Raw genomic sequence first — 26,344 nt, 5'->3', positions numbered from 1 at the left:
CTTCTAATTCCTCTTTTCAAGCCTAACTTTAGCAGCAGCCCCCATTTCCCGCCCTTGTGGGCGGGGCCTGAGGGCTTGGGGGCGGGGTTGGGAGAGGGGGCGGTGCCTCGGGCCTAGTACCTCCCGGTTCGCTCCCGGGGGCGGACTCAGCGGCGGAAGTGGCGCCGACGGGAGATCCCCTTCCGCTCGGAGGCGCCGCCGAATCTTCGGAGCCAGATTGCGGCTGGGGCTGGAAAGAGCCGGAGCCGTGGCTGACATGGAGCAGGTGGGTCCGCGAGAGGTCACTGGGACCGGGTGGTGGTACGAGGGCTACGTCTCGCCGATGGATCCCGGCTCCCTAGCCGGTGTCCGTTCGTGGTTCGGTCCGACCCTTCCCACACCCTCCGCGCTCCAGGTTCCGCCCCCTTCCTATGCTCGGCCTCGCTCCACTCAGCGCGGGGTTGGAGGGTCTTCTGCGTTGACCCTCTACGGCCCCGCCTACTCGAGAGAGCCTTGGAAAGGCGTCCCGGATCGCCCTCCAAAGCCTCTCACGTTGCTGTGAGGGAAGAAGCGAGGGGAAGGTATCAGGGTATTAAAGGTCAGGAGTTGGATCTGGGGAGGGGTCAGGATCTGAGAATGAGGAGGAAAATATTTCCAAGTTCCTGGAGGTCAATGTCTCACCGTCATCCGGTCTCCCTCAACTTCCTTTGGAAACGACAGTGAATGACTTCCCAGTTGACATTATAAGGGCCCTTTAACGTATCTTTCTTGAGTTCTTAGAGGAGCATAACACCAGCGACATAAATTCTCAATTGCAGTAGTGAACACGTACCCATCACCCTCTTTTTTGGCTTCCACCGCGTCGGCATCCCCTTATTTTCCTCCTGCTCTTCTGACTGTAGAAGCACGGTTTCACATTCATCTCTCTTGCCCAGCCAGCCTCTTAACTCTGGATCTGGACGGTCTCATCCACTCTCATGGTTTCAGCTTTACACCACCTACATACCCCAGTCGTGTCCAGATCTACCTTTTCACCGAAGCCTCTCCCTGGAGCCTCAGTTGGCCTTAGGCTACTAGTTGGACAGCTCCACTTCAGCTGGAATTCACTCTGTCTAAACTTGAACTGCTCTTTTCCCCTGCATATTCCTTCTTTCTCTGCCACCCCATCTCAGCCAGAAACCTAATAATTATCATATATTTCTCCCTCAACTCCCATATCTAAGAGGTGACTTAGTCCAGCTGACTTCCTGAACATGCTTCACACCTAGTCCTGTACCTCCCTCTCTTCTGTGACCACCCTCGTTGATGTGTTTCTCACCAGGATGACCACAGTGGCTTTCCAGCAACTTCCAGTCATGGCTGCCTGCAGCTCAGTCTCCAAACTGCAATTCTTCTCATCCTTGAAAAACACAATTCATAGTATCACTTCCTTGTTGAAAACCCTTGGATGCTTTCCCATTGCCTATGGGAAAGGCTGCATCTTTAGCACAATTTACAGAGCTCTCTCTGATCTGACGCCTTCCCTGCCAGTCTTCCTGTGTGTATCCTAAGGTCCGACAGGGCACTGCAGGACATGCTTACCCACACCTTGCTGCTTTGTGTCTCTGTGCCTTTGCACGCACCAGCCCCGCTGCCTGGAGAGCCCCTTCTCCTCTTATTGGCTGGGCTGTCTTCTGCTTGTCGTGGAGTGCTCTGCTCAGGCAGCATCACCTCTGGATCACCTTCTGCCCAGTCCACCTCTCAAGGCGCAACATTGCCCCCTCTGAGTCCCTGCAGTGCCCTGTCCATGGTAGCATGATGATCGAGAATCAGATTTCCTGGGGTTTTTTTTCTTTTCTTTTTTTGTCTTTTTGTCTTTTTGCCATTTCTTGGGCCGCTCCCACGGCATATGGAGGTTCCCAGGCTAGGGGTCCAATTGGAGCTGTAGCTGCCAGCCTACGCCAGAGCCACAGCAACGCGGGATCTGAGCCACGTCTGCGACCTACACCACAGCTAATGGCAACGCCAGATCGTTAGCCCACTGAGCAAGGGCAGGGACCGAACCCGAAACCTCATGGTTCCTAGTCGGATTCGTTAACCACTGCGCCACGACGGGAACTCCAGATTTCCTGGGTTTTGACTCTGTTTTGTGACCCCGATGAAGTCCCTGCCTCGGTTTCCTCATTTGTCAAATGGAGATAGTAATGTGCCACCTGATAGAGTGATTGTGAGGATCAAATGAAATAATGTATGTTTAGGACTTAAAACAGGGAGCATGTGACGGTTCAATAAATAAATGTTAGCTTTTACTGTTTACATGAGGATAATACAGAACCCTGGTTCTTTTTTTTTTTTTGTCTTTTTTTTTGCCATTTCTAGGGCCGCTCCCGTGGCATATGGACGTTCCCAGGCTAGGGGTCTAATCGGAGCTGTAGCCACCGGTCTACGCCAGAGCCACAGCAACGCGGAATCCAAGCCACGTATGCGACCTACACCACAGCTCACGGCAACGCCGGATCCTTAACCCAAGGCTAGGGATCGAACCCGCAACCTCCTGGTTCCTAGTCGGATTTGTTAACCACTGCACCATGACGGGAACTCCAAAGAACCCTGGTTCTGACTTTTAATTTTACAAACTGCTTGAGGACAGTTGATGTGGCTTACTTCTCATTCTGTCCCAGAGCCTCAAAGCCTGACTCTTTGTCAGTAAATAAAATGCTGGGGTGGGAGGTTCCCGCTGTGGCACAGTGGGTTCATGATCTGCCTTGTCTCTGTGGAGGCACCAGTTTGATCCCCAGCCAGCACAGTGAGATCAGGATCCAGCATTACTGCAGCTATGGTGTAGGTCATAGCTGCAGCTTGGATTTGATCCCTGGTCTGGGCACTTCCATATGCAGTGGGTGTGGCTGAAAAAGGAAACAAAACAAAACAAAAACGCTGGGGTGAGGGTGTTGGGGGCAAGATCTGGATTTTGAATCCAAAAGAGTAAAAGAGGAGTTCCCATTGTGGCTCAGTGCTAACGAACCCAACTAGTATCCGTGAGGATCCGGATTCGATCCCTGGCCTTGCTCAGTGAGTTAAAGGCTGCGGTGTTGCAGACAGGGCTCGGATCTGGCATTGCTGTGGCCGTGGTGTAAGCTCCTATTGGACCCCTAGCCTGGGATCTTCTTATGCTGTGGGTGTGGCCCTAAAAACACACACGCGCACCCCGCCAAAGTAAAAGACCAGGCCAGATGTTAGTCTGCTCCTGAAATGAATCTGGAAATGGACGTTACATGGCAAGTGTTAAGTCTAGACATGTGTACATGGAGCTCTGGGGACCTAAGGGAGAAGCAGGGTTCCTAAGAGATGACTTCCCAGAGTTGCCGACCGTCAGTGAGGGGCCTTAAAGCGGAGAACGAACTTGGCAGAGGGAGGTAGAGAACAGGGCGGCCTCTGAGAATGGAGCGCTGGGTCCTCTGAGCACAGAGCTCTACGTGGAGAGCCTTGCGGGGGAGGGGGCGGGCTGCCAGTGGAAGTGTCTCCTCTGCCAGGGTTGGGGAGGCCTTTCCTTGCCTGGCCGTGAGGAAGTGTCCCCTTAGGCTAGGAGCCTGCAGGGACCATGCCCTGGGGAGGTCTGGAGGCCTGGGACCCAGTGTTTGGGGGCAGGCCCCTGGGGCGGGCTCAGCATACATGCCTGGGGCCTGGGCCTGGGCCTGGGCGTTCAACCAGAGTCTGGGCCTTTGTTCAAGCCTGGAGTCCCCATGCCTCCAGCTGATAGATGGCTTCTCCTCCCTGTAGCTTTCCTGACCTCACCCACTCTAGCCTGGGTCAGATGCTCCCTGCACTGGGAGCCCACGTCCTTTGTTTGTTCCTCCCTGGAAGTGCTGATCACGCATGGCACAGTGCATTATTTATCCGGCAGCCTCCCTCACCAGACCTGGAGCCCCTGAATGTCCCCGGAGACCGGCCCGCATCTGGCACGCCATAGGCTCTCGGTTCACAGGCTGTGTTAAACAGAGCTCTCCCACGCCGAGACTTGTTTGGGGGAGGGGGTGCGGATGAAACCAAAAATCCTGTGCGTTTGACAGCTCACACTTGTTCCAGTGATTGGTAGAGATGGTTGGCCCCATTTTGCAGACAAGGAAGCTGAGACTTTGGACGTGAGGCCCAGTTCACTCAGCAGGAACTTAAAAGAATCCGCTCCTGACTCCAGGTCCTCAACTATCTCCCAGAAACTCCCTCAGGCTCTCAGCTTCCAAAGGGGCAGCTACCACATCAGTGGGACAAGGGACAAAGAAAGCATCCCACCTGGCCAGTTGTGTGTCCCTCTGAACTTGTCCTCCCTGGGAAGAGGCTGCGCCTGGCTTCTGGCTGGTCAGGGCTGGTGCTGGGAGGAGTCTGTACCGAATTGCCCCCAGCCCTGCGGGGCCTTTCCCTTGAGGAGGCTGATAGGACCCAGGTCTCCCTGGAAGATGACTGGCCCTTTCCAGACTGACCTTGAGAACCTGACCTCACCAGCCCTCAGTTTTATTAGACAGCACCGAGGGGCGGGGTGGGGCTTGACTCTCCAGCCCTTGAGTAGGCCAGGGGTCAGAGGACCACAGAGCTGGGGGCATCTCTGACATTGAACAGGGCTCGCACGTGGAGGGAGCCAGAGGGCTGAGTCGGTTCCTGTTTGTTAGGACTTGGCCGTGAGCTGTACCAGCGTCAGAACCTCCCGAGCTGGGGAGGGGAGGGGACAGGACGGTGATAAATACAGTTTCTGTTTTGGCCTGACTATGCCCTCGCCACTTCCCCAGAAGGAAAAGAGAAACAGAGCCTGGCTTGGGCTTTGAGATTTTGTCACGGCTGCCCTGTCCTTCTGTCCTTAAATTCCTAGTTCTCCAGCGAACTTCCCAAACCCTCTGGGTGGGGCAGAGTAGAGGGCACTAAGCCAGCTGCGCCAAGACTGATGGCCTGGGCCACCGAGCCCTGAATTACAAGAGGGTCAGCACCCTAAGGCCAGGGCCCATCCTGCTGCCCAGCCGTGCTGACAGGGACCCTCAGTTTGAGTTTGGGTAGAGTGCCAGGCTGCACGTGCCCCCCGCCCATGGCCTCTAATAGCATGGCCGGAATAGCTACTGTTCATTAAACACAGGCACGTTTCGAGTGATATTTCTTTTCTTTTCTTCCTTCCTTCCTTCCTTCCTTCCTTCCTTCCTTCCTTCCTTCCTTCCTTCCTTCCTTCCTTTCTTTCTTTCTTTCTTTCGTCTTTTTGTCTTGTTAGGACTGCACCCATGGCATATGGAGGTTCCCAGGCTATGGGTCCAATTGGAGCTACAGCTGCCAGCCTATACCATAGCCTCAGCCATGCCAGATCTTCAACCCTCTGAGCGAGGCCAGAGATTGAACCCGCAACCTCATGGTTCCTAGTCAGATTCGTTTCCACTGCGCCACAGCAGGAACTCCTCAAGCGCTATTTGTAATCCTTCCAGTAGCTCTGAGAAGTGGGCACTCTACCATCCCCATTTTTACAGATGTGGAAACTGATTTGGTCAAGGGCACACGCCTGATAAGGAATGGACTTAGCCTTTGACTCTGGTCTGCTGACCAACCCCCACACCCTACGCCCTTTCCCTGGTTCCAGGGTGGGTGTTACAGATCCACAGGCCAGTGACCCTACCAGATGCATGAATACTGTGCCCTGGGACTCAGGGGCTGAGGAGGCACGACTCTGAGGCTCCTGTCTAGCTGTGCCCCCACAGGGACGTGCTGAGCCTGAGACCGGGGCTTGGGGCAGGCTAAGGCTGAGGGCGAGTTTGCCCAGGAGGCGACTCTTGAACTGGTCTCTGAAGTATAGGAGTCCCCTGGCAGGAGGGGTCATTCCAGAATGAGGAAAAAGAGGGACTGGAGGCACAGAGGGGAGACCAGCGGGCCACCGTGTGTTCTGGGAGCACCCGTGATCCGGAGGGTATTGGGGGAGGCGTACCAGCCCCAGAGCAAGAGAGGAGGGCTGGGGACTCTCCATCTGAGGAATGTAACTGCCTCCCCTCATCTCCCTGTGAACTGGGGCTCAGGGAAGAGGAGGGGAGCAGCCCTCTGCCTGAGGGTGCCCAGGAAACCAGTTCCTCTTGGCTCCTGGAGGAGCAGGGGCCTGCGCTGAGACAGCCACAGAGGGCTGAGACAGCCACAGAGGGCGGAGTGCAGCTCCAGGAGAGGCCTGTCCTTCAGGGCTGGGTGTGCACGTGATGCCGCAGGGGAGGGTGTAAACAGTCCAGTTTCCTGAATATTTCCTCTGAGCCTCCTACTGGCCTGCGCAGTGAGCAGAGCACTGCAGTCCCTGTTCCAGCGGGAGAGGGCCAGGAGCACACAGACCAGTCAGCATATAATATGTCCGGGGTGAGCAGTGCTGTGAAGAAGAGGCACTCAGGATAGGGCATGGAAGGAGGGCTGAATAGGGGGTTCAGGGGAGGCCTCTCCAGGGGGACCAGAGGGACCAGAATGAAGGGAGGGACCATTGCAGAGGCCTAGGGAAGGAACTCCAGATGGGACAGCAGGAGCAAGGGTCCTGGGGCACGAGCGCGCTTGATGTGTTCAGGAAACAGTGCTTGACGGTGTGACTGAGCAGAGGGTTCCAGCGGAGGAGGGGGCTTGGAGGCCGGGGTGGGGGTGGGGGTGGGGACTTGGGCCTTTACTCTGGGTGAGCTGGTAGCCGTCGGAGGTTTGGGGCATCGGAGAGGTGTGGTTTGACCTTCACCAGGATCCTCTGGTTGCCATGTGCAGAACAGACCTGGGATGAGGACAAAGGGGGGTCAGGAGGCTGTAGCAGGTGAGAGATGAGGGCTCCCCTAGACGGGGCGATGGTGGCGGTGAGCAGTGGCAGAGACCCGTTGGATGAGGAAGGGTTCGTGGATAGATTGGGTGTGGAGGGGAGGACGCTAGGATCTCTCCAGGCCCTGGCTGGGTGGCTGTGAGCTCTCTGGGGTCTTTTGTTTTTGTTTGTTTTCTTTTTAGAGCCACACCCATGGCCTATGGAAGTTTCCAGGCTAGAGGTCAAATCAGAGCTGCAGCTGCAGGCCTATGCCACAGTTACAGCAACGCCAGATCCAAGCTGTGTCTGTGACCTACACCGAAGCTCACAGCTACGCTGGATCCTTAACCCACTGAGCGAGGCCAGGATCGAACCCACATCCTCGTGGACACTAGTCGGGTTCTTAACCCGCTGAGACACAGCAGGAACTCCTCTTTGGGGTCTTTCAACACCTTGCTTCCAGCCAGCACAAGCTCTGGAGGCGGCCACATATGGGTGTACCAGGTCCTAGCCTAGCCCTGAGGGAAGCCCATGAGCCCCTGGGATCAGCTCTGCTCCATCCAGGCTGGGGGAGCTGTGGGCAGGCCTCTCTGAGCTTCAGTCTCCCTGACCCCCCCTATCCTCCAGCCCTTGGCAGGGGGTGTGATGAGTAAAGGAGAGATGTGTGCCGGGGGTCAGATGGGTGGCTGCCGGCCCAGATTTGTTCTCCGGGCCCATCTTGTTGTCGCAGGCCTGAGTGGTCTGTCCTCCCTCCCTGAGCCCGCTTCATCCAGCCTGGCCAGCGGCCGTCTCGTCTTGCTGTCCAGGCCCATCTTGTTGCAGCTCATGGCAACCCTGGATCCTTAACCCACTGAGCGAGGCCAGAGATTGAACCTGTGTCCTCATGGATACTAGTTGGGTTTGTTTCCCAGATAGTTTATTGCCTGTGCTGAGCCACAACGGGAACTCCAGATCATTATTTTTAATAAGTCACTTAATCCTTATAATACCTCTGAGAAGTAGGTGCTGTTGTTACTGCCCTTGTACAGAGGAGAAAACTGCAGCCCAGACAGGGTCAGTGACCAGTATGGGGGAGGAGTCCAGGGTTTGAACCTTCTCCTGGCTTGGCATCCAGTCCTTTTGGCTTCGCTGATTCCTCCTGATCTGTACTGAGTTAGAGGCCCCTCAGGGGAGCCCCCGTGGCCAGTGTGGGGCTACTGCCCGCGTTTCCTAAGGAACACGGGCATGGGGGCGTGTTTAGAGCCCAGGGCCACCGTCCCCTGGGCCTGGGGAGAGGGTTTGGAGGAGCCGCATGGCTCAGAAGTGAGAATCATTTCTAGATTTAGGTGAGACGTGTTCCTTCTGCTTGGGGTCACAGAGCACTGCTTGGGGAAGGATCTAACTGGAACTTGTGCAGCTTGGCCCAGCTGTCCGTCCATCGGAAGCTGGTGGAGGAAAGGGTGAGAGGACCGCAGAGGTGGTGCTGGTTAGTATCTACTGAGCGCTTACTCTGTGGTGCCGGCCGCTGTTCGTGCTCCCCACGCATCGCTGTCTCCTCTGATGCACGAGACGACCGAGGGTCAAGACAGGTTTCCCCCGTTTGCAGCTGCAGCCTCGGAGGCTTGCCGAGAGGGAGGGACAGTGTCCACACTGGGGACTTGCCTTGGCCAGGAAACACCCGCGGGAGCTGCAGAGAGATGGCTGGACCATCCGGCCTGGGGTGGGACTGAGCCCTGGGAAGCACCCTTTCTGTGCCCCTGCCACCTAAGAACTCAGGCAATCAGGCCTAGGGGGAGTGCCTGGGGGGGGCACCAGTGGGAGGGTTGATATCCGAGACCAGTGCTGGCCTCCTCCTTCACCCCAGAGCCTAGGCAGGGAAGGAAGGACAGCTCCCGCTTCCCGCCCCACCCCCTGCGGGGGATGCTCACTGGCCTGGAGCTGGAGCAGCCGGGCCCTCGGTGAGCATCCTTGGGGGAACCTGGGCTGAAGGCTGGGCAGCCTGTGCTGGGTCACCCAGCAGGTGAATTGTGGGCCTCACATTTGAACTCAGACCTTTCGGGGTGATTTTATTGCACATTATTGTAGTGTGTGACCCCCCACCCGCGCTGCCGCCGCATGAGCCACACTTAGTTTCCCTCTCACCCGCGTGGCCTTGCCAGCTGCTTGTCCCATCTCCACTCCCACAGCTCGAGCACCCGCCATGCTTCTCCTGGCACCTCCATAAATGCCAGCCCTCGGGGTAGCAATTATTACTGCCTTTTTTATTGTGGTAAAATATACATAACATAACATTTACTCTTTTTTTTTGTCTTTTTGCTATTTCTTGGGCCGCTCCCGCAGCATATGGAGGTTCCCAGGCTAGGGGTCCAATCGGAGCTGTAGCTACCGGCCTACACCAGAGCCACAGCAACGCGGGATCCGAGCCACATCTGCAACCTACACCACAGCTCACGGCAACGCCTGATCGTTAACCCACTGAGCAAGGGCAGGGATCGAACCTGCAACCTCATGGTTCCTAGTCAGATTCGTTAACCACTGTGTCACAATGGGAACTCCAACATTTACTCTTTTAGCCCCCCCCTTTAAACAATTTTTTTTTTAGTTTATTTTTTTAGAGCCGCACCCATGGCATATGGAGGCTCCCAGGCCAGGGGTCGAATCAGAGCTGTTGCTGCCAGCCTACACCACAGCCACAGCAACATCAGATCCAAGCCATGAGCGTCTGCGACCTACACCACAGCTCACGGCAACGCTGGATCCTTAACCCGCTGAGCGAGGCCAGGAATCAAACCTGCATCCTTATGGATGCTAGTCAGATTCATTTTCCTCTGAGCCACGACAGGAACTCCTAATTTTATTTAAATTTTACGGCCGCACCCTTGGCATATGGGAGTTTCTGGGCCACGAATCAAATCTCAGCCACAGTTGTGACTTACACCGGATCCTTTAACCCACTGCACCAGGCTGAGGATTGAACACACATCTCCGTAGTGATCCAAGCCGCCGCATCAGATTCTTAACCCACTGTGCCACAGTGGGAACTCCCATTTTACCCTTTCTTATTTTGGCCGCCTCGTGGCATATGAGGTTCCTGTGCCCCAGCCATGGCAATGTTGGGTTCTCAACCCATTTTGCCAGGGTTGAACCTGCATCCCAGCTCCAGAGACGCTGCCGAGCCCATTGTGCCTCAGGAGGAACTCCATTTTAGCCATTTTTAGGTGGACTGCTCTGTGGCATTAAGTATATTATTGTTCCCCTTTTTGAATGCAACTGAAAAGAAGGAGTCTCAGAATGGCTGTATTTGCTCCAGGGCACACGGCTGGTAAGGGCAGAGCGAGACTTGAATCCTGGCCTCAGAGCACAGTTCTCTTTCCACAGTATCAGCTGCCTGCTGCTGTCAGCGCCGAGTAGGGACCCACCCCAAAGCCCCTGTGGCACTTGGGCTAGCGGGCTAGCGTTTCCTGGGGCAAGTGAGAGAAGGCCTGGCAGGGGCTGGAAGGGCTGTGTGCACCCTCCCCTTCCCCCCTGAGCTTCCCCTGTGTCCTGACTTGCCTGCTCCTTCCCACCCCTCTGGCCCTTCCGACCCAGGAGGAAAAAAACCTCCGCTTCCCACCCTCCCCCCAGCTCGCCCCGCGCCTTGGCAGCTCAGCTTCCACAAACACATCAAGTGTCAAGTCTACAGCCAGCCCAGGCGGACTCCTTCACGCCCCACGTGCTGTTCCACTCTTGACACCTCTGAAGGCGCTGGGGGGAGGCCGGTGACAGCAGGTGGTGGGCTTTGCGGGGCGGGGGTGTGGGGGGGTGCCGCCTCCAGCCTCCTGACACTCTTTCCCCCCGCCTCCCCTGTCAGGAGGGTGGTGCGGCGGGTGGAGGCGGGCACAGCTGCTCTGCTCAGCAGCCGCCACCTCCCATCCTCCAGGGAGAGGGACCTAGAGGACAAGTGCTTTGGGACTGTTGAGGGCAGTTCCAGGCCCAGGAGGTTTCCACCTCTTAGACTGGTAAGTGGTCTGACGTTGCTCAGAAGCCTTTTGAGGGAGTTCCCATCATGGCTCAGTGGCTAACGAATCCAACTAGGAACCATGAGGTTGCGGGTTCAATCCCTGGCCTTGCTCAGTGGGTTAAGGATCCAATGTTGCTGTGAGCTGTGGTGTAGGTCGCAGATGCAGCTTGGATCCACCGTGGCTGTGGCTGTGGTGTAGGCTGGTGGCTATAGCTCTGATTAGACCCCTAGCCTGGGAACCTCCATATGCTGCGGGTGCGGCCCTAGAAAAGACAAAAAAGAAAAAAGAAGAAGAAGAAGAAGAAGCCTTTTGAAGTCACCTGGAGGGGGTTATTTTCAAGCCACCTCCAAGAAGGTGCCTCAGGGGTGACCCTGGATGGAGCTGGAGGTGAGGCTGACCAGCAGGGTTCTCTGGGGCCACTTCCTGTGGCAGGACCCATGCCAGTCCTGTTTTTATCTGTTTTATATATTGAAGTTCCAAGTAAGGGATTTGTTTGCTCCAATTTTTTTTTTCTTTCCTGAGAAAGGGGTTTTTTAGCAAACCACAGACTGGAGTTCCTGCTGTGGCGCCCTGGGATCAGTGATGTCGTGGTAGCCCTAGGACATGGGTTCAATCCCTGGCCTGACACAGTGGATTAACGGATCCAGCATTGCCACCTCTGTGGCTTAGGTCACAACGACAGCTCGTACCTCCCTGGTCCAGGAGCTCCATATGCCTTGGGGTGGCCCAAAAAGAAAAACAAACAAACAAACCCCCACAGACCTTTTTCCCAGGTAGAGAAATGAGTTTGTTAAAACGGACTTGCTTGAAGTTGCTCGGGCTCAGTGGCTGTCCCGCAAGCAGGGGCTCAGGTCTTACTTACTTAACTCCTGACCTGTGCTCAGTCTCCTCGACATGCTCTTGCTTATTGGGACCCCGAGTTCCTCTCACCGGGGAGGGTGACATAGGACCCCTCTGTGACTCTGGGCTGCCCCACCCCAGCTGCAGAGCCCCCGTTCCTGGCTGGCACGCACCCCTGCATCGGCAGCTCTCCCAGGTCCCCCCAACACCTCTGCTCTCAGCCCCCATCTGTGTCTCACGCTTCCCCAGGGACGCCTGGGTGTGTGTCACTGCCATTGCCACTCCGAGTGTGTCTCACACCCAAGCTGCTGCCACCCAAGGTCTGTCCCTAGAGAGGGAGGGAGAACTCAGGGGGAAAGGCAGACCCGGGAGCCGACTGGGAGTGGGGAAGCTGCAGCGCCCAGCGGTGAGATGGCCGAGGGGGTGGAGAGTCAGGGGAAGGGCAGCAAAGAGGAGAGAGAGACACGTGGGGGGAACCTGGAGAAAGGGAGAGAGGCTGATCTGATGGAAGAGGGATGGAGAGGAAGGCCCAGAGTGGGGCAAACAAAGACGGCCGCGGGAGAGGGGCGCAGAGATGCTTCCCGAGAAAGGTAGAGAGGACATTTGTGAGAGAGACAGAGAGAGGAGGAGAGATGGAGACAGGTCTGGCAGGAGACAAAAAGGCTATTAGAGACAAGGAAATGTCACCTGCCCTGGAGCGGCAGCCCTGTCACCGTGAGGGATGCACTGAGCGTGCAGTCTGGCACCAGACCTCGCTGATGGATGTTGAGGCGTCCCGTTGCCAGCGGCCTCTTCTGACTGGGCCCAGCTTTCCTTCACTATCCTCTAGATGAGCTTGTCATGGGGACCCCGAGTGGGTGGGAGTGGAGGTGGCCTTGGGCTGGTACCTCTGCTGAGAACAGTGAGCACCTGTCTGTTGGGTTTGCACAGAGGCAGAGGGGTGGGCTAGCCAGCTGGTTCAGAACCTCCTTCTGGCCACCGACTGGGGGCTTGTTTTGAACTTAGTAGATGGCGGGTCCCAAGGAAGGTAGCAGACAGCAAGGGTACGGAGGAGAGGGTGACTGAGCAGGGGAGACGGGTAGATCTTTCCTATCAAGGATCAAGGACAAAGATTGAGGTTCCTGGAGTTCCTGATATGACTCAGCAGTAACAGACCCGACGAGGAACCATGAGGACTCGAGTTTGATCCCAAGCCTTCATCAGTGGGTTAAGAATCCGGCATTACCATGAACTGTGGTGTAGGTTGCAGATGTGGCTCGGATCCTGAGTTGCTGTGGGCTCTGGTATAGGCCAGGAGCTGCAGCTCCATTTCAATGCCCAGCCTGAAAACTTCCATATGCCTCGGGTGCAACCCTAAAAAGACCAAAAACAAACAAACAAACAAAAAAAGGGAGTTCTCGTCGTGGCGCAGTGGTTAACGAATCCGACTAGGAACCGTGAGGCTGCGGGTTCGGTCCCTGCCCTTGCTCAGTGGGTTAACGATCCGGCGTGGCCGTGAGCTGTGGTGTAGGTTGCAGACGCGGCTCGGATCCCGCGTTGCTGTGGCTCCGGCGTAGGCCCGTGGCTACAGCTCCGATTCAACCCCTAGCCTGGGAACCTCCATATGCCACGGGAGCGGCCCAAGAAATAGCAACAACAACAACAACAACAACAATAACAACAACCAAAAAAACAAAAGGCAAAAATAAAAAAAATTTAAAAAAGACCAAAAAAATAAAAAGATTTAGGTTCCCCCTCTACTGGCCCCCAAACCTGAGCCCCAGTGCTGGTGTGTGAGAAGTCTCTGGTAGACCTTTTTTTTTTTTTTTTAATGACCACACTCATGGCACATGGAAGTTCCTGGGCCAGGGACTGAATCCAAGCCACAGTTGTGACCTACACCAAAGCTGTGGTAATGCTAGATCCTTTAACCCAATGTGCCGTGCCAGGCCAGGCCAGGCCGGGGATCGAACCCACACCTCCTCAGCCACCTGAGCCACTGCACTTGGAGTCTTAACCCAGTGGACTACTGAGGGAGCTCCCTCAGGAAGACTCTTTTTTTTTTTTTTTTTTGTCTTTTTGCTATTTCTTGGGCTGTTCCCACGGCATATGGAGGTTCCCAGGCTAGGGGTCGAATCGGAGCTGTAGCCGCCAGCCTACACCAGAGCCACAGCAACGCGGGATCCGAGCCGCGTTTGCAACCTACACCACAGCTCACGGCAACGCCGAATCGTTAACCCACTGAGCAAGGGCAGGGACCGAACCCGCAACCTCATGGTTCCTAGTTGGATTCATTAACCACTGCGCCACAACAGGAACTCCAGGAAGACTCTTGATTGCATCCCAGGAGGACAGGCCCTACCACGCTGTCCTTCCCCTGCCTCTCAGGGCTCCCGCCAGCAAATTGGTGGATCAGAGACCTTAGGCCTGGAGGCTGCATGGCAGGGAGGGAGTGGTCTGGGGGCCTCTCGTCTCTAGGGTTCGTGAGGATTTTAGCCTCATGGTTGCACAGGGTTAAGGGATGTTTGGTAAGGCCGGTCACCTCTCAGCCGTGGCTATTGTGTCTGAAGAATAGGAGTCACCCTCCTGTTCTGTGGGTGCAGTTGGAGCTCTGGGCGAGGCTCGGGAGGATGGCTGGTTCTTCCTCTCTTTAGAGTTTGCCCTGGTCCTCTCTGCCTGCGTAGCACGGAGCTGAGGGCCACAAGACACCCTCTGGATCATGCATTTATTCAGCCATCAATTATTCCACACCTATCAGGTGCCAGCCTTGCGCTGGGTCCCACGAGACAGCAGTGACCAAGTCAGGGAAAGGCCTGCACTGCAGAGTTTGCAGAATAATGAGTAAGATCATTCTGGATGGTGAGAGTTCCCTGAGGAGGGTAGAGCCCCGTAAATTAACCGGGACCCGGGGACAGGAGGGTGGGAGGCTTTGGAGCTGGCAGTGGAGAGGACTGGAAAGCCTTTTCCATGCAGGGGAGAGCTGGGGCTCAGGCCCCGAGGCAGGGGCCTTGCCTTGAGAGAGGAGCCAGGCAGAGCCGCGAGGAGGGTGCCGTTATCCTAGGACCAGTGGGGAGCCCCGGGAGGGTTGCAAGCAGGATCTGATGTATGTTCTAAAAACGCTTTCCCTGGCTGCCGTGTGGAGAAGTGGCTGCAGCAGGGTGAGAGGGGCGGCCTGGAGATGCCCCCAGGAGGAGCAAGTTGGAGGGACCTGAGAGAGGGGTGGTGCTGGTTGGTGCTCAGGTGGGGGTGGTGGGGGTGAGGCCAGAGAGAAGGACCAAGATGTCACCCCTCCGTCCCGCCATCCCAGGCCCAGCTGGCTCACTCTGAGACCCCGCTCCAGGAAGTCCCTCCCAGTTGCCATGGATTAGGGGGTGGGAGGGTAGGGCTGGCTGCCGGAGGGAAATGTGGCTTTGTGCTGGGAAAACAAAGAACAGAGCTTGGGGCAGTCTTCTCCTGGGGTGGGGGCGGGCCCGAGGCTGGTGACAGGGCCTGAGGCTGAACCACAGGGCAGGGCTTGGCAGGGGCAGGCTCTGCCCCCAGCCTCGTGGAGGATCCCAGAGGCCCCTCCTAGGGGGACCGTGGGGCTGCAGGACTCTGCTTAGGGGGTGGTGACCCAGACCCCTCCAGCCTAGAAGTCAGGGCACTGGCGGGAAATTGGGCAGAGAGGGCCCTGGGTTAGGTGGGGTGCGGGGTCAGATGTGGTTGGGAGCAAAGGAGGTCCCTGGGGGCTGCATGTGAAGGGATGCAGGGGGTTACTGGTACCTCCAGGACCCTGACCTCTGTGATCTGAACCAGCCGCCCGCCTTCCCACAGCCGTGCCTCTGAGGCCCAGCCCTCCCTGCCTGGAGGTGGGGACCCACCAGGATGAACAAGCTGTCCGGGGAGCTGGCCTGCGACCTAGAGCGCAGCCTGCCAGCTGTGGCCTCGCTGTCCCACAGCCAGAGCCTCCCCTCCCACTTGCTCCCGCCGCCGCCCGAGAAGCGCCGGGCCATCTCCGACGTCCGCCGCACCTTCTGTCTCTTTGTCACCTTCGACCTGCTCTTCATCTCCCTGCTCTGGATCATCGAGCTGAACGTGAGTGGGGCTGGGGGTGGGGCTGGGGGGAGTGTCTGGGCCTCAGTTACTCCATCTGCCGAATGGGGGAGGGGTTGCCTGGGGAAGAGGGGGTGTTGATTTCCAACTAAAATGAAGAATGAGAAGATAAGAACAGCTGTTCTCATGTAACAGAGAAAGAAAATGGGGCTCAGAGAGTTTGAATCATTTATCAGAAATCTCTCGGCAAGTATGTGAAGGAGGCAGGGTTTGAATCCAGACCCTCTGGCTCCAGAGTTCACACTCTAGACCTTTGCACCATACTGCCCCCTAGTGGACACTCTTGAGAAAGGAGAGCCCAAAGGGCTCTGGTGGAGCTGGTGAAATTCATTTATTAATTTATTATTATTATTGTTATTATTTTGCTTTTTAGGACCGCACCCGCAGCATATGGAGGTTCCCAGGCTAGGGGTCGAATCGGAGCTACAGCTGTCAGCCTACACCACAGCCACAGCCACAACGGGATCCGAGCTGCATCTGCGACCTACACCACAGCTCTCCGGCAACACCAGATCCTTAACCCACTGAGCGGGGCCAGGGATCGAACCTGTGTCCTCATGGATACTAGTCGGGTTCATTACCACTGAGGCACAGCAGGAACTCCCAGCAAACATTCTTTTGCACTGGGTCCAAGGCACTGAACTTAAAGCAGGGGGTAAGGAGCAACCAGTAAAAACTCCCAGTTCCCAATGGTGCCCCCCTTTCCTTCCACATTTTGAATACCCCTCCAGTGTCCCCCAGTTTGGCCTCTTGGGTTTGGTGAGATGCCCCCTAGCAGTCTGCCGCCCTGTCCCCCTGCGATGGGGTCTGATCTCTGGGTGCCGACAGGGCAGAGCAGGCCCCGATGCAGAGGCAGGAGCCGTGGAACAGGGCATCCCAGGCTTGGTCCTGTCCCAGCTTCTCCTCTCTACAGCAAGGGATACAGCCTCTCTGAGTCTCCCCTCATTGGCCTTGTGAGAAAGTGGGTCCGAGTTCGGGGTGGCAGGTGCCCTTCCTCCAGATCTCAAGCCCAGGTGTCAGGAAAACGATAACTTTGTTGCTAGAAACGAGGAATTTCGGGAAGGGGCTGGTTTAGGGGTGAAGAGGATAAGTTTGATTCTGAGCATCTTAATCTGGAGGGCAAGGCAGGGCTCTGAAGGTCACTGTCCTTTGTGCACAGAGAGGCGCGGGCAGCTGCAGCAAGAAGCCACAGCCACGAGGGACCTTAGGGACCATCTTACTGCGATGAGAGAGCTGAGGTTCAGGGCCAGCTGAAGAGCTTCCAAGGTCTTAGGCATTCTTCCTTTTGAGGTCCCATCCAGCATCCAAGCAAGGCACTAAAATTCACCCACATCCTTCATTCAGTATATATTTTTTCTTGCCAGCAAAGAGGTGAAAACATTTGGATCATTTTACTTTCAAAACTCTCTGGCTGTATTGGCTGGAATAGCTCAGCAGTCATCATGCAGGCTTGGGAATTCTCACAAAGTGAGGAAATCTAACCTCCAGCTTGTTTTCGAATGTGGTGAAAAGTTTCAGAATGCTGGATTTAACAGTAGAGTTAACATAATGTTTCACTTGGTAGACAATTAAAATTGTATTCGTTTCGGATTTTGTCATTTTGTTATTATTCTTTATTAGGGCTGCACCCAAAGTATATGGATGTTCTCTGGGCCAGGGGTTGAATCCGAGCCACAGCTGCAACCTACACTGCAGCTGCAGCAATGCCAGGTCCTTTAACCCACTGTGTCAGACTGGGGATCGAACCTGTGCCTCTGCAGTGACCCGAGTCACTGCAGTGAGATTCTTAACCCAGTGCACCACAGTGGGAACTCCTTGGTTTTGTCATTTTGTTTTTGTACTTTGGAGCATATGTATTTATAGTTTTTGAACGGACAGTGTGTTACCCAGTGGATGCGGGGATCCTGGCCTGGTTATAAGCCAGAGCCTGCAAAGCAGGGACTGGAACTCAGCTATCCTGGGTCCTGATACAGTCAGTGCAGGTGGGTACCCAAGCAGAGAGAAAGTTCCCTATAAAAAAAAAAAAGGTAGGCAGGAGTTCCCGTTGTGGCTCAGCAGTAACAAACGTGACTAGTATCCATGAGGATTCAGGTTCTATCCTTGGCCCCGCTCAGTGGGTTAAAGATCCAGCATTGCCGTGAGCTGTGGTGTAGGTTGCAGACATGGCTCGGATCCCATGTTGTTGTGGCTGTGGTATAGGCTGGCAGCCACAGCTCCATTTCAACCCCTAGCCTGGGAACCTCCATATGCTGCAGGTGGGGCCCTAAAAAGACAAAGAAAAAAGATGGAGCACAAGAGGGAGCAGTCTGAGGAGTAAGAGGAGGGCCATGCTGGAGTGAGGTGTGGTGTCAGGCTGGGGGTAGGGAGGTCACGGACTCCACAGGGCTCGGGGTGGTCTCGAAATAGAGGCTTGTGGTGGAGATGTGCCAGGGGCTCAAGGGGCTGTCTGCATTGCTGGCTCCTGTCCCGAGCATCAGAATCACCCAGGAGCTTTTGACCCATCCCAGATGCTCAGCTCACCCGGAGATTCAGACCCAGTGTCTGAATGTCTGTATCTTTAACAAGCCTCCCCACCCCAATTCAGGATATCCCACCAGAGATTCGAAGCCCCAGTCTAGGTGGTGGTGAAGGGTCGTCCCCTTCAGGGCTCCCGGGCTGGCTCCATTCCCCAGAGTCCCTCTGTGCTCCTTCTCTGGGGGCTGGCACCCCACTCGCAGCGGTGTAAGCCTGCCACCTGGTTCCTCCCGAGGCGTCAGGCTGCAGTCTACTCTGGGTCCATCCAGACCCCTCACTCCCCAGCCAGGGTCTCAGGGGTCCCATTGGAAATGTGTGGGTGTGCTAGGGCGCGGATGGGGGACAACAAGGCCCAGGCTGCTCTCTGCACGCTGTCCTCTCTAGCAGCGTGATGGATTTTGCCCATTAAGCACAAACCTAATCAATTGATTTGCCACCTGGGGCTCCGTCTGACACCACTGCCCACCCTTGGCCCCCATCACCCCAGATGGATGCCTGGCTGGGAAGATGGAGCACCACAGTAGTGGGAGGGAGATGAAATTATGCGAGAGGCAGGCCCCCGGCACCCTGTCTGCCAGCCCTACCTACCCGCATTGGGCCCATCGTTCCCCTCCCCATCACGCAGCCCCAAGGCCCTCCAGGTCTGCCCCTCTGCCTCTTCCTGAGCAGCGTGCCCATGAGTGTCAGAGGCTCAGCCCTGCCTGTCTGGGCTCCCTGGGTCCTTAGAGAAACAGTATTTAAAAAGAAAAAAAGGAGTTGCCATTGTGGCTCAGTGATTAAGAACCGACTAGTGGAGTTCCCATCATGGCTCAGTGGTTAACAAATCCGACTAGAAACCATGAGGTTGCGGGCCTCACTCAGTGGGTTAAGGATCCCTCGTGCCATGAGCTGTGCTGTAGGTCGCAGATGCAGCTCGGGTCCCACCGCGTTGCTGTGGCTGTGGTGTAGGCCGCAGCTGCAGCTCCATTTCAACCCCTAGCCTGGGAACCTCCATATGCCGTGGGTGTGGCCCTAAAAAAGAAAAAAACAAAAAAACCAACAGCAGTATTAGTGCTGGAGTCTCAGGCCTCCGGCTCAGCTCCCCTGGTGCCTCCTTGGGTGGTAGCTTAGCGTTTAGAGCCTCGCCTCCAGGCTCCACCTTCCCCTGCATCCTCCCCGCCTCAGGAGGATGAAGGGCAGCCCTGGGGACATGGTTCTGCCTGCACGCTTACCCCGTCTCCCTCTTCCAGACCAACACAGGCATCCGGAAGAACTTGGAGCAGGAGATCATCTACTACAGCTTTAAAACTTCCTTCTTTGACATCTTTGTGAGTGATCTTGGGGATCCCGGGGGCAGAGGGGGCGCAAGGGCCCGACCCTCTTCATCCTGCCACACACGTCCTAATCTGATCAGGGAGACTTGGCTTCCTTCTTCAGGGAGCTCCTCAGTGTTCAGACGTTTCCTAGATGAGGCCCCTCCTTCAGAGACACACCCCCCCCCAGGTGGGAGGGGAAGACAAGACCCCTATCCGAAGACACATGCGAGTCACCCCCAAAGGAACACCGACTCGGTCCTCTCTCCCTCCCGGGTGGCGGGGACCTAGGGGAGCAGGACTGGAGGGGGAGGCCGGCCATCAGCAGGGGTGGGGCCATTGGCTGGCCTCTGATGCCCCCCCACCCCGCCACCCCCCAGGTCCTGGCCTTCTTCCGCTTCTCCGGACTGCTCCTGGGCTATGCTGTGCTGCGGCTCCGGCACTGGTGGGTGATTGCGGTAAGATGCCACTTTCCTGGCAGCTCTCGGGCCCTGGCGGGGCTGGTGAAAGCGATGGGACGGAGGAGGACTCACTCCTCAGCCTCTGTGTCCCCTCTCCCTCCTTGGGCAGGTCACCACACTGGTGTCCAGTGCATTCCTCATTGTCAAGGTCATCCTCTCTGAGGTTAGTGGCTGCAGGGTCTGGCTGGTCTGGTGGGCATCTGACCTGAGGGATGGGCTTCTCCCAAGAAGGGCCTGCTTCTCTGATGTGGGGTGTCTGCCCTGTTGTCAGGGTTGGGGTGAGGGGGAAGCTCTCCTTTGATACCTGAAGGGGTCACCTTCCCTGGCTTTCCCCACTTACCCTGCTGCAGCCCCCAGGAACAGAAAGTTCCTCCTTCAGTCTAACCTTAGTTTAGCCTGCTGCAGAATTCATTCATCCATCCATCCCAGAGGCATGTGCCACAGAGGGTCCCCATGCAGCTGGAACCTGGAGTGGGGTGTGTGCCAGGGCTGGTAGCCCCAGGGTGGGGCTCTGGGCTTAGGGGATCCCCCTGCCATGGAGCTTAGCCCCTCCCTCCACAGCTGCTCAGCAAAGGGGCTTTCGGCTACCTGCTCCCCATCGTCTCCTTTGTCCTCGCCTGGTTGGAGACCTGGTTCCTTGACTTCAAAGTCCTACCCCAGGAGGCCGAGGAGGAGCGATGTGAGTGCTGGGCGGGGGGAGGGGGTGCGGCAAGGGTCATTCCCACCCAAGAGAGGAGAGCTTGGAGTTCCCGGTGTGGCTCAGTGGTAACGAATCTGACTAGGAATCATGAGGTTGGGGGTTCAATCCCTGGCCTCGCTCAGTGGGTTAAGGCTCTGGCGTTGCCATGAGCTGTGGTGCAGACCTGGCTCGGATCCCACACGGCTGTGGCTGTGGCTGTGGTATAGGCTGGCAGCTATAGCTACACCCTAGCCTGGGAACCTCCATGGGCTGCGGGTTTGGCCCTAAAATAAAAGACCAAAACAAAACAAAACAAAAACCCGAAAAAACAAGAGAGGAGAGTTTCAGGCATGAGAGCTGGTTCTGAGCCAGCTTGCTGACTCTGCCTCCGAGAGCCTTGGGGTGAGCCCGGGCTGGGGGTCTTAAGGCCTGACTCTCCTTGGTCCGGGCAACGGCTGCCCACGTCTACTCCCTCAGGGTACCTTGCTGCCCAGGCTGCTGTCGCCCGAGGGCCCCTGCTCTTCTCCGGTGCTCTATCCGAGGGCCAGTTCTATTCACCCCCAGAATCCTTCGCAGGTGACGGCTGGTGGGCGAGGGAACTGCCTCCAGGGCGGGCGGGGCTTGAAGAGGAGCGGGGTGGCTGAGTGTGTTCTTTCTATGCCTTCTCTCAGCTCCCTGGGGAGAGTGAGCAGCCCTCTCCCACACGCTTTTATCCCCCCCACATCATCGCTCTTGTACCCAAACCCCACCAGCTCCCCGCACTCTCCCCACCTCTTCCCATTGTCATCCGTGCTTGTTTTCCCCCAGGGTCTGACAGTGAATCAGACGAAGAAGTTGTTGGGAAGAAAAGCTTCTCTGCCCAGGTATTTGGCTGTCTGCCCCCACCCCGGGTGGGCACCCCCTAGAGGGGCCAGGGCTGGGCACAGCCAGGGTGGGCCTCAGGCAGTCTGAGTGCCAGTCAGTGCCCCCTGGTTGGCAGGCCCACGGGTCCGCTTCCTGCCTGGGACCCCCCGGGGTAGCAGCCACAGCCACAGCCCCCAGGCCCAGGAATCCCTGCGCCGGGTCCCATGTCTGGACCTCTGGCTGGGTCGGGCTCTCAAAAGAGACAGGTAGTGTCTAGAGAAGGACCGGGTCCTGAAGAGCTCGGGGGCCGATCCCAGGCTGACCCCTACCTGCCACCCCTCCCCGACCAGGACCGGGAGTACATCCGCCAGGGGAAGGAGGCCATGGCAGTGGTGGACCAGATCTTGGCCCAGGAGGAGAACTGGAAGTTTGAGAAGGCTAATGTAAGCAACCGCTCTCCCACCTGAGCTGCCTACACGTGCTGAGAGTTTTCACGTGGGGTGTGTTCGCTCTTTTTTCCTGGGGCCTGCGAAATAGACCCAAAGATCAGTTCCCAGAGCTGGAACCGTATTCCTGCCCCAGGAGAGGGGGCTGGGCCCTGAGGTGGGCCCCTCGGTCTGGCTGGATTGGATGTCTCCCGCTGACCCCCCCCCCCCCGCCCCCCGCCCCCCCACCTCCCTGCTGCTCTGCTCCCTTGGCTCCGGCTTTGAAGGGGAAGCCAAGCTTCTGCCCTGTGACCGGTGTTTTGTTTCATGATCAAAACACTATTATCTAAAAGGATGGCAGAGAGCTTGGAAAACAGAGGGGAAACATCGTTGTCCTTTCCTCTGGCCAGTTCCCCTGGCAGCCCTTGTGGGCCTGGAGACACGGTCCCTCATGCTCGCAGCCGCAGCTGTGCTCTTGCCTTTTAACTTGATATCAAAAGCCTTTCTCTCATGGCAGGACATTTTGTCAGAACCCCTGGGTTTAAACGGCTGCTCACATAGCCCCAAACTCCTGGAGCTTTCTCCCCTGAGCTGTGCAGAACCCACCCTGCCGATCAGCCATTCCTGCCCCCACCCCCGCCGCCCCCTCGGTCCCCTTGCTCACCTCCCTGCCACCCTTCTGTCCCTGCCACAGGAATATGGGGACACTGTGTACACCATCGAGGTTCCTTTTCATGGCAAGACCTTCATCCTGAAGGTGAGGGTGGGAGGCAGTGTTCTGGAACCTCGTGCCCTCCCTGGGACTCGTGGAGGGGGCCGGGGGGGTGGAGGACCCTGGGGCGGGCATCTCCCAGCCCTTTGCTGGCCCTGCCCAGACCTTCCTGCCGTGCCCTGCGGAGCTGGTGTACCAGGAGGTGATCCTGCAGCCCGAGAGGATGGTGCTGTGGAACAAGACGGTGACTGCCTGCCAGGTGAGCCGCCCAGCCAGGGGGCCAGGCCTGGCCACCCCTCCAGGCAGAGGCAGGGCGACATGGCATATTGAGGGCACGGTTGTTGTACCCCAGCAGGACCAGTGAGCCCCAGGGGACGGGGTCCCGTCATTGGACTGCTCTGGGCCTCGGTCTCCCCATCTGTAAGAGGGAGGTGGCCAGTACGCACGCCTCCTGGAGAGGGGGGTGTGGGTGGAAGGAGGGAGTGCTCAGAGGGCCTGGCCCAGCGCCCCCGCATGGCACTCGCTCTTAGTTGAGGGGCCTGAGCAGAGAGCAGGCGGGCCCCGGGCTATCCTGAGCTTTTTCCCCCCGGGCGGCCGCAACTCCCTCCACACCGCAGATCCTGCAGCGAGTAGAAGACAACACCCTCGTCTCCTACGATGTGTCTTCGGGGGCCGCGGGCGGTGTGGTCTCCCCCAGGTGAGCGCCCACCAAGACCCCCGCCTCAGGCAGGCCGCCTGCCCTTGGAACCTTCTCGGCACCGCCTGATCTAATCCCCTGTCCCCCCAGGGACTTCGTGAACGTCCGCCGCATCGAGCGGCGCCGAGACCGATACCTGTCCTCGGGCATCGCCACCACGCACTGCGCCAAGCCCCCGACGCACAGATACGTCAGGTGAGCCTCCCCTTGCCTGGGGCTGTCCCCGCCGACCCTCCCCTGACGGCCGTGGGGGACAGGACAGGGCGGCCTGTAGAGCCCCCTTTGTGTCCCCGTCCCGCTGGGCTTCGCCCCTCCTGCTCCCTAGTCCTGCTTCTCTGCTGGAGCCTGGGGGAGGAGTGGCAGGAACCACCGCCACTCCCGCCAGGCTGGAGGGCAGCCGCCGGGCAGACCCAAGTGGGGAGGAGTAGGCACCAGCCGCGGGGGAGGGGGAGCCTCGAGGTCGTGCTGGCCTGAGGCCTGAGCGGGAGGCTGTGTGTTGTTGTTCTTTTTTTTTTTTTTTTTGCTTTTTATGGCCACACCTGTGGCACATTGATGTTCCCAGGCGAGGGGTCCAATCGCAGCTGTAGCCGTCCGGCCTACGCCACAGCCACAGCCAGGCCAGATCCGAGCTGTGTCTTTGACCTACGCCACAGCTCACGGCAGCACCGGATCCTTAACCCACTGAGCGAGGCCAGGGGTCGAACCTCCATCCTCATGGATACTATTTGGGTTCCTAACCCACCCAGCCACGACAGGAATTCTGAGGCTGTGTTCTGAAGCATCTCCCGCCTGAGGAGACTCAGGTCCCCTTGTCCCTTTCTCCCTGGGCCTTGCCTTTTCTCCCAGATCCCTCAGAGGTCCCTCCAAAGGAAGAGGCATTTCTGCCCCTGTCGCAAGGGGTCCTCCATGTCCCCTGCTGTCTCATCCTAGTGCTGCAGGTGGCCTCCTCCCAGCTACCCCCGTCTTCCCTTTCCATCCTGGGGTTCCGCAGAGAGCACTGTCTTTGAGTGTCAGCTCTTGCCCCGCCACCATCGCAGACTTGCTGGGGGAAGGACAAGCTCGTTTCCCCTCTGGGTGCCAACTTCCTCATCTACAGAATCAGGGGAGCTGTGGGCAAATATAACGGAGATGGGGGAGTTCCCGTCGTGGCTCAGTGGTAATGAACCTGACTAGTATCCATGAGGACGTGGGTTCGATCCCTGGCCTCGCTCAGTGGGTTAAGGATCTGCATGGTGGGTTAAGGATCCAGAGTTGCTGTGGCTGTGGTATAGGCCAGCAGCTACAGCTCCTCTTGGACCCCTAGCTTAGGAACTTCTATATGGCCACCTGTGTGGCCCTAAAAAACAAATAAACCAAAAAAACCCAAAAAAACACAAAAAAAAACAGACATGGGATGTGAACCATACAGCTCAGGCACTGATGCCTCTCAAGAAGGCGCCCCCTCCTGGAGCCTAGAGGCACTGCACCACTCCCAGAACTGGGCTGGGGTGAGATGTACCCACCCAGGCCATCCCTTCAGCTCGAGTGGATCTGGACTCCCTAGATAGACTAGATGAAGGCTAGGAAGGTGGTCAGCTCCGTGCCCCTGGGGCTCTGCAAACATGGACAGGCTGTTGTAGGAGGATTCGAGCATAATGTGGCGGTGGAGTGGAAGGCCAGGGCCTGTGGCCTCTGGGACACTTGTCCTGCGCCCTGCTCAGGCAGGGTAGGGGTTGCTAGACCAGCAGCTTCCCTGTCCCACCTCAGTCCACGATGGGCCCAGAATGGGGTAGCCTGGGGGTCAGGGGTTTTGCCTGGCTGCAGGGTCCTCCATCAGTGCCTCTGTCCTCAGGGGAGAGAACGGTCCTGGGGGCTTCATCGTGCTCAAGGCAGCCAGTAACCCCCGCGTCTGCACCTTCGTCTGGATCCTTAATACAGATCTCAAGGTGGGGCTCGGTGGAGTGGAGGCGACTCTGCTCTGTGACCTTGGCTGCTCCCGGCCCTGCTCAGGGCCTCCCCTGCTCTCTGCCTCCTTTCTTACTCTAAAATCTGGGGGCAGGGTCCAGATGGTCCTCTCATCTTGAGTTGCTGGAGGGCCTGTGCCTCCTCTTTCTCCCTCTAACTCCCGAGGCCCCGAGGAAGGGCAGCTGGCTGGCAGCCCAGCACCCCTGGGGTCTGTTTGTGTGGTTCGTGCCAAGACCCGGGCCGGGCCGGCCTGTTCTCCCAGCCAGGGGTCGGGGGAGAGGGCGGCCTGGGCTGCAATCCAGAGCTGCACCTGGCCCAGAGCACCCCCTGCTGGTGCCAGTTGTTGAGGGGGAGCCCCTGCCCAGGGCAAGCCTTCCTGGAACTTCTTCTCGCCTCCCCCAGGGCCGCCTGCCCCGGTACCTCATCCACCAGAGCCTCGCCGCCACCATGTTTGAATTTGCCTTTCACCTGCGGCAGCGCGTCGGAGAGCTGGGCGCCCGGGCGTAAGTGTGCCCCCTCGCCACCCTGCGGGCCAGGGTCCTGTTGCCACAGCTTCCAGAGCCAGAGAGGGCCAGTTGGGCTTCCCGCTGCCCACAGAGGACCTGGCTGCAAACACTGGGGAGGAAGAAGCTTCCTCCCATGGCAGCACCTTGGCTCTGAGCTGCTGCCACCCTCTTCCGCCCTGCGCTGTGCCTGGGAGCCCTGGCCGGCAGCAGGTTGAGGGCTCAGGCATCTGGACTCCGCTGCTGACGCGAGTGTGGACTATCCTGCCGACGTTTACATGGCGTCCCCGCCACAGTCCTGGAGGAGGACTTCCACTGTCCCCTACGTGGCCAGGGGCAGGGTCTGGAATGGAAGCCTCAGACACGGTTGGGGAGGGCCAGGGCCCTGGGCAGGACGGGGGTCAGGGAGCCTCATCACCAGTGTGAAGGTGCCGGAGCCCCTCCATCTGTCTGCTCTCATCAGTGGTTTTTTAGGATTATTTAAAGGGTCTGGGACCTTTTTCCACTTGGACGTGTGGGGGTACAGGTGGCAGGTGGGAGAAGTGGGTGCTGGCAGGGGACCTGTTCTCCCACGTTCTCTCCAGGTCGCCTCCCCCGCCCAGGGCCTCCTGGGGACCTTTGTCATTTGAGCCAATTAAAAATACGAACTTGGA

At 57.6% G+C, this 26,344-nt stretch overlaps 1 protein-coding gene across 2 annotated transcripts; it reads left to right on the top strand.

Annotated features, from left to right (window-relative positions):
• The first annotated feature begins 115 nt into the window (after positions 1 to 115).
• Positions 116 to 26,344, top strand: STARD3 (StAR related lipid transfer domain containing 3). 2 transcript variants are annotated; one of them, XM_047757399.1, is made up of 15 exons: positions 116 to 265; positions 15,343 to 15,603; positions 19,365 to 19,442; positions 19,808 to 19,885; positions 19,998 to 20,051; positions 20,450 to 20,567; positions 21,045 to 21,143; positions 21,375 to 21,430; positions 21,761 to 21,853; positions 22,530 to 22,592; positions 22,711 to 22,806; positions 23,165 to 23,244; positions 23,335 to 23,439; positions 25,076 to 25,169; positions 25,591 to 26,344. In XM_047757399.1, exons 2-15 carry the CDS (start codon positions 15,394 to 15,396, stop codon positions 25,693 to 25,695), a joined length of 1,329 nt encoding a protein of 442 aa, XP_047613355.1. In that variant the 5' UTR covers positions 116 to 265; positions 15,343 to 15,393; the 3' UTR covers positions 25,696 to 26,344. The 2 variants fall into 2 exon arrangements, with proteins under 2 accessions (XP_047613355.1, XP_047613356.1); XM_047757400.1 differs by lacking the exon at positions 21,045 to 21,143.

The sequence above is a fragment of the Phacochoerus africanus genome, chromosome 14 (genome assembly GCF_016906955.1).
Source record: "Phacochoerus africanus isolate WHEZ1 chromosome 14, ROS_Pafr_v1, whole genome shotgun sequence".
NCBI lineage: Eukaryota > Metazoa > Chordata > Mammalia > Artiodactyla > Suidae > Phacochoerus > Phacochoerus africanus.
This window is presented reverse-complemented; position numbering and strand designations above follow the sequence as displayed.